Below are 10,861 nucleotides of genomic sequence, written 5' to 3'. Positions count from 1 at the left end.
AGATCACAGTGGTCCTCCTGCAGTTCCAGCCTGGCAGGGTTAGGTTTTGGAGAGATGCTGCTGGCAGGGACAACCTATGTCAGCCTAGGGGAGAGGGTGAATCAGGGCCGTGCCAGTAGCAAGGGGGCTGGGGCACAGCTGGCTCGGTACCAGCCGTGTGTGAGCTATGGGAGACCCCAGCATCCTCTCAGACCTTGTTAATGCCCCCTTTCTGCAGAAATGTGTCAGTAATGCAGTGTGTTGAAAAAAGCCTTTCCTTCTTTCCTGCCTTTGCTTTGTTCCTGCATGGTAGCCACTTTTTGCCCTGAAGACCTTCTCATAAAGCTGATGGGTTGCCTACCTGAGAGCTGACATGTCTTTATGTAAGGTGAAAAAACAGGTTGGAATACCAGCTTCCAGATGTAGTTTCCGAATAAGCAAGTCTGTAGGAGATGGATGGCTCTTCATTAGGCTTAACTGTCCCCAGGTCCTCAACACACAGCGCCCCCATTAACAAATTAAAGAATCTTTTGTCTCGTCTTGTCAATGCTGTTCCCACTGGAAGAAGTCTTGTTTCTGTGCCCAATCAATCAATTATTTTTCTGACAGAGTTGCCAGATCACAGGGCAGTTAATGTTTCATGTGTAGCTTGGGTTGTTCTCACTGCCTTTTGATGTTTCAGGTAAAAAGGAAGAATGGAGTTGTATCATTTTAGCACTTTTTACATCTCTCTGAAGAAATTTGTAAGGTATTTGCAAGGTCAAAGTGATAAAGAAACAGTGGGAAACAGTGTAGTTGGTGTTGTCCTACAAATGTAATAATGTTCCGTACAATGTTTTTTTGCAACAATGCAAACTGGAATTAAGGCTACAAAATCATTTTCTTCCATCATCTCTCTGTTTCCATTTACTTTCAATTCTCTGAGTTTATTCTGTCCCCAAGCATGCAGTGCCATCATTGTAATTCAGTGATGGGCTTCCCTCCTGAAAGCAAAACTCAGACTGCATCTTTTTTCGGAAGTCTGGAGCCAGACTGAACTCTGCTGCTGAACTCTGAAGCCTGTGAGGCCCTGCAGTGAGGATTATATGCTTATCTCAATTAAGAAGGATTTAGCACCATCAGGAGCATACAGAGATTATCTACTGAGCTCATGCAAAAAACTGTGATAATCTGTGGAAAAGGTGGTTTGTGAGGTTCCTCCCATAAACCCTGGGAACTCAGGGCAAGTGTTGGGGTTTGCTGGTGGTCCCTGTGAAGTACATGCAACTTGCCCACCTTTATTTAAATGAAAGCCTTTGTCTTGCATTCTGCTGTTGTTAGTTGGGGTCTTGGATGTGGATTGATGATTGATATCAACTTGCCAGCTACTTAGGAATTACATTCCTAGCCACAGACCTGATAACCAAACTGTTGCTTAGGAAACGCCAGGAAAGAAACGCATACAGACCTATCGGAATTGGCACAGTTGTTTGAGACATTGGTTGTGCCTTTCCCTCTCACAAGGTTGTTTTCTGTCCTTGAAGTATATCTACATCAGTGATGAAACTAAAGAAATACATATACCAAAAAGCCCCCATCTCTCTACGTAAGAAACATTTCTCTGCTTCAATCCAAGTGTTTGTTTTCCTCCTTTTTCCAACTGTATTTTAAAAAAACCAAAAAAAGTCTATGGTAGGAAATTATTTTTCCACTGTATTACTTACTGAACCCAGAGAATTAAAAGAACATGTAAGGTCATCCATTGAAAGCTGTGAGCTTTATCTTCATCCAGCAGCTGTGGTAACCTCATTGTTTGCACATTTCATATATTTACTCTGATTATACTCATTGATGCTGTAAATATCATGGCAGTGCTACCTAATAATCTAAGTAAATTATCTAATTCAACGTCTAACTACAATGCATGATGCTTTTTCTTGTTTGGACAGCATGAATGAAGCATTTTCTACCTGGTGATTTATTTATTTAATTACTTATTTACTTATCTGCCAGTTCTTGATAAGAAACCACAAGGACTGTACGGAGGGATTTTTGGTCTGAGAGGAGAAATATTTTAGTAATAGGATCCCAGTCATCTCTTTTCCTGTTCCCTAACTTTCTGCTTTGCAGTCTACAGGAAAGTAGCCGAGACAAGGAGTCTTTAATATTTCTTGCTGTGGTTGCCACTGGGAAAATAGTCTTCCTTTTCCTGTCATCTTATGTGTATATTCTTACCAGCTATTAACGAATATGCCCAAAAGACAAAAATAGCTGTAATTAGCAACCCCCCGCTAGTCATGATGAGACTTGCTGTGTGTTGCACACCTGATCCACAAAGACACCGGTCTATGTTTTACACCTCCTCTCTGGAGACACCCACACGTCCCAAACAAAAACACAAATCAGGATCTCTGGAGGGCTTGGCAGACAAGCTGCCGGAGATCCCAAATTCTTTAGGAGCGATACCATAGTCCCAGCAAAAAACACACCTTCAGCTCCTTCCCACTCACTGCTTCATGCCATCTCACAGGAGAAAGTCATTTGCTTCAGCCAAAGTGGAATAATTCATTAAGAACTAATTTCTTTTAATGGTTAGGGGCCATAATGTCTGGTCACCCTTTTTCTTGCTTCTTGGTGGAAGCTGGCTGGTTTTCTGTGTCTTCATAGGTGTCAGCTAGAGACAAAAGCGATCTGGCACTAGATCCCTTGTTGTGTGGATGGGATTAATGAGTGACAGATAGCATGGTGCAGATATAATTTACCATGCCTGAAAACTGACAGCAAGGCCAAGAGCATCCCGGCATACCTTGGTATCTCCCCAGCTGAGTAACTACCTGTGACCCTACTGCCAGAAACCTCCTTCATCTCCCTCCCCCCACTCCTATGTTCACTCCTGTGTTACAAAATTAAAGTGTTTTGAGTTTTAACTCCAAAGGAGGAAAAAACCCCAACTAACCAACCAACCAACCAACCAAATAAAACCAACAGAAATAACACAGCCAATTTATGGCAGTGTACTTGAACAGGAGGATGAATACCAAAATTTAACTTTTTTGATACTGCCATTTGCGGGAAAAGTCTCCCCTGGAGTTCTAATCTAGGCATAGTTAGCACTTTGAAATGGTTTTTTCCAGTTAAAAAAGTATTTCCCATATGCTTGACATATTGCTGCATAAAATGATGGAATGCAGGGGGAAAAAAAGTATGTTTACATACAAAACATACCCCACATGCATATTTATATTAAGAGAGAGAAAAAATATTTTATTTGTGTATGTATAACTTGACACTTTCAACATTTTATGTAAATAAATGCCAAATGAAGAAGATTGTATTGTACATTAATGGGCTACACTTCTTCATTTCCATTTTTCAAATCTGGCTATGATTGCATACAAGTATCTCAAACAGTGAACATCTGGGTGGCTTGAAAGCAACTGAAGAGTGTTTTTGCTGTAGCATATACTCTTACTGTAAAGTTACAGATTCAAGATTTACTGGGGAAATTTTTGTTTCTGAGCAGCCTCAAACTAGTTTTATAATAAATGTGATCGTTTAGCAGTATCAGTGGGGACACAGCCTTAATGATATTAATATCTAAGGTCTAACAAACTCTTTAATAATTAGGGTACAGTTTAACATACATATGCATTAAGACAATATCCTTGGAACTTTTCCAGGCGACTGCACTGCCATAGACAAAGCCTTCATCCAGCTTCATGTTTGACACTTTATACAATGCAATTACTATTTTCCATCTCTTACCTCCAGATTTAGGACAATTTATCTCTGATTCTCTTTTGTTTCTAGGTTTCAAAGTGCAATTTCCTGCACAAACGAGTATACTCATAATTCAGGTTGTCCACCCACCCACCCAGTTACCTGTCTCAGCTAGCCCAGTTGCTGGAAGGAACATATAAAGCAAGTTCATAGCTTGATGCTGGAGTGATATAATCTTTGCTTAATCTACTTAGTGTTTAGAAATGTAAATGTTAGCAGCTATCTCAAATACTAGAGCACTGCTCTAATGTAAGTTGTATGCTCGAATGTGGCACAAAGCAGTCATTGTACTCTTCTGGGAGGCTAAAAGTCTCCCAGCATCTGAGACATGGAAAATTGAAAGAGTAGTTTACATCTACTAGGACCAAAATGTTGTAACTGTATCTCAAACACTTGCAATTTGAAGCTCTAAAATCCCTAGGCATATTATGTACTGTAAAAATAGAATTAAATAGGTTGTATCATGCTAAAAAAAAACAGTTTGTGCCTCCTTTTCCTGTCTCTTTTTTCACCGTAGAAATACAGTACATGAGTATGGAACATTAGCTCTTATTCAAAATTAATCATTTTAAGAAACTAAATAAATTATCATGTGTGTTTGTAACGTTGATTTCAGCCTTTCTTTTTTTCCAACTGTTTTAATAGCTTTTCAGATACAAGATTCGGCTCCTTCCTTGGGTTTAACTTCTTAAATCTGCAGTTTGCTCAGCGAGAACAAAAAGCAGCTGATGCTTCCTAAAGAAGGGAAAGCAGCTCTGGGCTTTCTCAGTGGATCCACAGGAGCTGGCAAGGGAAGCGCAGCCCTGGTGTTCTGATTGCCCATGCTGCTTGCCATTGGTTCACTCCCTGGCTCTGCTTTGGCTGCTCCATACGGATCTTTCCCAGACAAACCTGATGTAGCTCTAAGTAGTGTGGACACAAGCCAGGCTACTGATCCCCAGCCCTCCTTCATTTAGTGGTCAAGACGCAGCCCTTCGTTCCTCTGTGGGAGGATTTCTCAGCAAGCCAAGGAGTGCCAGAATTCAGACTTGGTTCTTCATCTTTCACAGATTTTTGTAAATATGGCAAAACTGGATTCCTCTCTGCCATTTTCTTCTCAAAGAGAGGAAAGAGGTGCAGTCAGGGTGTGTGGTGTCTGTGTGTGTGCACGACTGCACGTGCACAGCTCCCCCTCTCTTTGTTTAGACCTCTGGGCATCACTCCCATGTAACCTTTGTTCTTCTTATGAGCCCTTCTGTTCTTATTTTGGCAACACACATAAATATTTACTCATGTTCATAAACAACCACCAATTCTATCTTTTCAGGTAAAATATCCAGAGAGCATGGCTCACCTGGGTGAACGTAAATGGACTCACGTGTTCCCTTTCCTGGTGGTAGGTATTTATGTGTGTACATGTCTCTCTAGCGTGCTAAGATGACAGGGTTCTGCTTGGGTTACTCACAACCACCTGTGAATTATGGCAGAACCACACATGACCTAGGGACTGAACCTCAATGCAGTGAGCAGTTTCCATTCCATAAAACACCTGAGAATGTGCTGCTTAAACCGTGACTGCCAGGAAGGAGGGGGAAGAGGAAGGACCCAGGACAAGGCAGAGACAGAAGGTGCTGGAAGAGCAGATTAGCCTGGGTGTCACATGAAGCACAGCCCTATCCTGGCTGTGGCCTGGGGCAGTGCATTATCTTGGGTTGTTATAGTTGTCCCTTGCAGTCACATTTATGAAGGCCCATTAGAGATGGGAGTGGTGAGGGTGTGAACACGGGCATTTGCTTGTGTGGGAGAGCATGTGAGTTAATAGGTCAGGAACCACAGCCTTCAGTGTTTTAAGGAGTGGCTGTGCCAACAAGCATGAATGTCAGTCTCTGAGAAACTCTTGGAAGTACCAGGTTGCTGAAACCTGCATCTGCTTCCATTCAAACAGTGTCACCACCTCTGCTTCTGAGCTTCAGGGCTGTTTCACGCTGCGGTGCTGGCCCTGCTGCCTGTTAAGCCTCAGCAGATGGGCAAGGGGAGGGGGTGAGGCATGGAGGACAATGGCAGTGGAAGTGACAGTGCTCTGGAATGCTCTCTGGTGACAGGTCTCCCTGGTGTACTCTGCCAGTGCCGAGTACTCCAACTGCGGTGAGAATGAGTACTACAACCAGACCACCGGCATGTGCCATGACTGCCCCAAGTGCGAGCCGGGTGAAGAGCCTTACATGGTAATTTCAGCTTCTTCTGCTGCTGGGGGGCACATATCGAGCACCAAATGCGAAAAACAAATGCTTTGTTACATGGCAGTAATGTGTGGGTGGGAAAGGAAATGGGGAAGGGAATGGATGCTTTAGCAGGAGCGCTCACACCTCCAAGTGGGAGCTAGGTATCGTGCATGCATGCCAGCAAACCACATCCCAGGAGCAGCCTGTTAGAAGGGATACTTTAAAAGTTGAAAGGTAAAAGTTCCATACACAGTCTCTGCCAGCCTGTTCTCATCTCAATAGTTATTTAGAATCTGATGCTGATGTTCCAACACAGAGTGATAAATTGGTCAGTCTGGCCCCCCACACTGAAAAGTTAATTTTGCTCTCCTGCTAAGATATTTTGGCACTAGAGGAACTTGTATGTTTCTGCAGTATTTTAAATTATGGTTCCTAAGTAACCGTTTGATTTACAGCAGATAATTGTTGCTTATTAAAAAAAATAAATTACTGAAATCCTGTTTGGTTTTTAATGGGATAAACATCCTATTGCAAGCATTTCACACAGTTGGTAGTCCCGAACAAGTATGTTTGAATAATAACCAGTTGTGTTTAGTTTTATTTAATCTAAACGTAATGTTCGGCTGGGACATATGAGTTCAGAGGTTACAAAATCTCATCCAAACATTGCCTTTTGGGCTGTTCCCTCTGGGGTCTCCTAGCCTGAAAGCTGCTGATAGCCCTGCTGCAGCTGTTTCTCCTGTAGGAGTCTTCTCTACTCTTCCATTTTCAGTTCACTTTCTATCTAAGCAGCAGCTGAAATTCACTTCCACAATTTGCTGGACTGGGATAGAAGTAGTATGGGGGGCCACTTACAAGCAGTATGGTGCTCCAGTTCCCCTTCTCCCTCTCCAGCACGCAGCGTGCTGCATCCTTATATCCCTGCATGGTCTTTTTAGGATAGACACTAACAGGCCAAATGACAGACTTCTCTCCCCTTGTGCTGCAAAGCCAACGGAGCAGGTTGTGAACATTCTCTTTTGCTAGAAGTTGGTGTGCAGCACAAGTCTGCTTTTGAGTGACTGTGTGTTGTTGCAGACATGTGGATATGGCACCAAAGATGAGGACTATGGCTGCATCCCCTGCCCTTCAGAGAAGTTCTCCAAAGGAGGTTACCAGATATGCAGACGGCACAAGGACTGCGAGGGGTTTTTTCGAGCCACAGTCATGACGCCTGGTGATCAGGAGAATGACGCAGAGTGTGGTCCTTGTCTCCCAGGGTAAGGACTTATCTGTGGACATTTGCTCTACCCAAGGCACTGGGAAGTACTTTTCTAGTGTCAAAATCTCTGACAGCCTCTGCATGTCAAAGCTGACTGTTGGTACAATACTGGTAAATTATGCTTTTTAATCTCTGCTAAAACAATACATTTAAATGTTTCAAAAGCATTGGTGAGTTTAATAAATCATAGAATCGTAAAATAGTTAGGCCTGGAAGGGACCCTAAAGAACATGTTTTTAATCTTACTGAAATCTAACTGAAGAAATAGCTGTTTGGAACAACTAGAAAACTTTTTCTCTTACTAGAAATGGAAAGGGAGCAAGCACAGGTGTGCAGAGCCATTTTAAATGATTGAAGAAATCCAGCTTGGCTTCCAGCTGTAGCTTCAGAGTGCCACCTTCCAAGTCCTGCATCCTACAAATGAGCTGCATGAAAGCACCTTGAACACTCTGTAGGGTCTATGCTGGCACTACAGCATGTTTAGGGGTATAAAATATCTCCTCTCCGGATGTGAACAGCTGGCACATTTGTCAGTAGTTGACAGCATTAGCTAACATAGCTGTTCAGTGAGATTTACCAAGGCATTTTAGTCTCTTGGGTCCTTTCTACACAACAGAAAGGAGTCTAAGGAGCTGTTAATGTGTTGTGTGTAGTGTTGTTCAGAGTCAAAACAAGTTTCAGGCTGGCTGAAGGGCTTGAAGTAGATGCTATTTATTAAGTCCATCTTTGTAATGGTCTCTTACACTCGGTATAATTCTGATAATAATGGTGAGGAAAGAAATCGCTACACTGGATATGTTTATCCTTTACAATATTACACCTGAAAGTTTGCAAACCCAGACATATATTTGCACTCTCAACAGTTTTTTGTAGGATGAGTAAATTCGCTAAAGTACAACCTCACCTTACAAACCTTTTCAGTTTCTGCCACTGTTTCTCTTTGGTTTAGAGAGTAATTGCTGCTGACATTTGGTTTTTATGCAGTTTGCAGATGCTGTATAACCCACACTCCCTATAGAACAGGAAGCCCTGTTAAAGAGGCCCTGCAAGCTTCCAGGTTTATTTTGTCAGTGAGTCTGTGTGAAATTTTCACAGTTTACAAATAAAATGAAGGACTTGTCTTGCTGCCAGCCAAACAGACTGATGCTAGGATATGTTTTGAAAAAAGCTCCCTCTTGACTTCTCCCCATACATCATAAAGAGCAAGAAACTTAAATAGTGGCCACAGTTGCTGTTTTGCAATTTTTGTCGGGACTAATGAGGTCACCCAGGTGGGAGCAGGGTGCTGGCAGAAAATAATCAGCTTGCACAGCTGGTGCTTGGGGAGAAATCTCAAAACATCATGTTTGCACAGGTGTAGCCTGTAGCAGAAACTGGTCTGCCGGAATCTGGCTGTGTGCCGCTCCTCCTGCAACGCTCAGGTCCTGGGATTGTTTGGCAAAGCCAGCAGTTAAGGAGAAACACCCTTTCAGTTCAAGCTTGAATAGATGGAACTCCCAAGATAAACGAAATATGAGCTAAAACATGCTCTGAAGCTGCCCTGACTCCTCATGCTACTTAGAGTCCTCAGAGTTTGCTCCTGTGTTCTGGTGGGGGAAATGCAGAGCCTGTGTGTCAGAGCAGAGAGCTGGTGAGTAGCTGATTGTCCTTATTGCCCCCAGTGCCACAGGGACAGCCAGGAACCAGGGTGAGTGGCAGCTGGGAGGGTGCTCCCTTGCCTGAGCAGTAAACCTCGGAGAGCCCCTGAGCTGATGTGAGGGATAAAAACAAGGCTTCAGTTTTCAGAGGACTGCTTCCATAACACACTGCAGACCTTCCCAAGATAACAGCCCACAGATGCTGCCTGCACTTAAGGACATCTCATTCCTCTGCTGTTTTTCACCAGCTCAATAAAGAAGCCTGAGGAAAAGATGAGCATATGGCACATTCTGTACAAAAGTTTCCAGACAAAACTGATCTGGATGCCTTTTCCAGTGGTTACAAGTGCTATCCTCTGTCCTTTGCCTTAAAATAAGTGCTGGATAATTATACATTTTTCCTTCAATTTCCTTTTTTTCACTATTACTGATGACCAATTTTAGGGAAGAAGGAGACCTTTGGTACAAGAGGAGAGGTCATCCACTATATAAAATAAAAAATAACACTGTCATCCCATATAAAATAAAAATAACATTGTCAGGCTCACAAGAAAGATGCAAGACAGGGAAGATTTTAAAGGCTTGGTTCCAAAGCTGTGATCCTCAAAACCAAAGTCCAGTTGCCAGTGAACTCTAGAGGTACCTAGACTGAACCTCCTGGGATGCTGCAGGCTTCATCCTCTGCTCCAGCCCAGAAGTTCTTCCATTATGCCAAATAGGACAGGTTAAGAATGTGGAAATTAGGTGTGACTCAGACTGTTTCCCTCAATGGGGTGATCCATTAGGTGTTGCTGGAGTGTGACTGAGATCACAGCCAACTATAAGCAGCAATGGCAGGTCAGAGCAAGGGTCCCTCTAGCCTGGTTGTCTGTCTTTATTCAGCAGTGGCTGTAAGGAGTAAGAACAGGTCGTGTATAAATAATATGTATCCCTTATGCTGTCCCAGCACCTATTTTCAGCTTGGGGTATGTCCCCAGTCCCCTCACAAGATAGAATTGCAATGGGATCATTTTCTTTTTAAATGCAGTTAGAAATGCCTCTGCTACTGACTGACACTTCCCCATTTCGTGTGTTTGTCCATGGCTACAGCAAACGCAGGGTCAGTTCTCTGTTTTCTGTATGAAAAGGTTCAGCCAGTGAATTCCTAATGAAATTAATCCCACCCTTGCTGGTCTGGATAAGGCAGCAGATGCCTCCCCCGAGGATATGCCTCCTTGCTGTCTCTCTGCAGACTGTCCCCTGCTGAGAACAGCTCCTGCCCCGGTCCCAGGTTCCCTGTTACGGTGGGAGGGCAGACCTAAACCCGGGTCCAGGTCCCTGAGTCTGGAATGACACCACCAAGGTTAGCACAAGATAAGCCACTGTGGTGTTAAGCAGGAAAACAAGTCCATTTTTCACCCTAGCCTCTATTCTTGGATTTTGCCTGTAGCCTCTCCAAACCTGAGCCTGGCAGGTGGAAGGAAAGAAAGAATAAATCTCATAGTGGAAGAGTAACACTGTGAAAATTTGTTTTTTCACTAGTGAGTCATTTCTCTGTAGTTGGTGATATAAAGCTATCACGTTTCCAACATTACCTTTAATATCTGGTGCATTGGAAAGTAACCAGAAACAAAAATCTGTTGCCAGTACTTCATGGGGATGAGTAATTAATGCTTGCAACTGCAGAGCTTCCTACTCACGTGAGCGAATGGTTGCCGGTTGTGAGCATCCTCTTCAGTTTTTTTTACATGTCCTCCACCATTCTGCGTTGTGGTGAAAACCAATAATTATTCCACCAGCTTGATTTAATTAAGTGTCAGAAGGATTGTTTGTCTTTCCTAAACCAACACATCTATTAGGCTGTGGATCCTAACTGTCCTGCATTTTTGTTCATAGATTTATATGTATCTTTGGCCTTCCACTCTTTCATTTTGTGGTTTGGCAGTCTTTTCCTGTGTATTTATTAACTGCTTTACAGCCTAAAATTATGTAGGCCCCCATATGAGAGGAAAGATGAAGTTTTAGAGAATAGTAGAGTGGTAGAT

The 10,861-nt window shown here is 43.0% G+C and overlaps 1 protein-coding gene across 3 annotated transcripts in view; it reads left to right on the top strand.

The window, feature by feature from the left end:
* The window catches only part of EDAR (ectodysplasin A receptor), a 71,823-nt gene that overhangs the window by 41,972 nt on the left and 18,990 nt on the right, over nucleotides 1-10,861 (top strand). For all 3 annotated transcript variants that reach the window (XM_008635850.2, XM_008635852.2, XM_017737131.1), the window contains exons 2-4: nucleotides 5,045-5,113; nucleotides 5,820-5,942; nucleotides 7,017-7,198. In XM_008635850.2, the coding sequence (XP_008634072.1) occupies nucleotides 5,063-5,113; nucleotides 5,820-5,942; nucleotides 7,017-7,198 (356 nt within the window). In that variant the 5' untranslated portion in view covers nucleotides 5,045-5,062. The remainder of the gene's footprint in view (nucleotides 1-5,044; nucleotides 5,114-5,819; nucleotides 5,943-7,016; nucleotides 7,199-10,861) is intronic.

Source organism: Corvus brachyrhynchos, unplaced genomic scaffold, assembly GCF_000691975.1.
Source record: "Corvus brachyrhynchos isolate BGI_N302 unplaced genomic scaffold, ASM69197v1 scaffold83, whole genome shotgun sequence".
In the NCBI taxonomy this organism is placed as follows: Eukaryota; Metazoa; Chordata; class Aves; order Passeriformes; family Corvidae; genus Corvus; species Corvus brachyrhynchos.
Note: the sequence above shows the minus strand (reverse complement) of the source record. Positions and strands in the feature narration are given on the sequence as shown.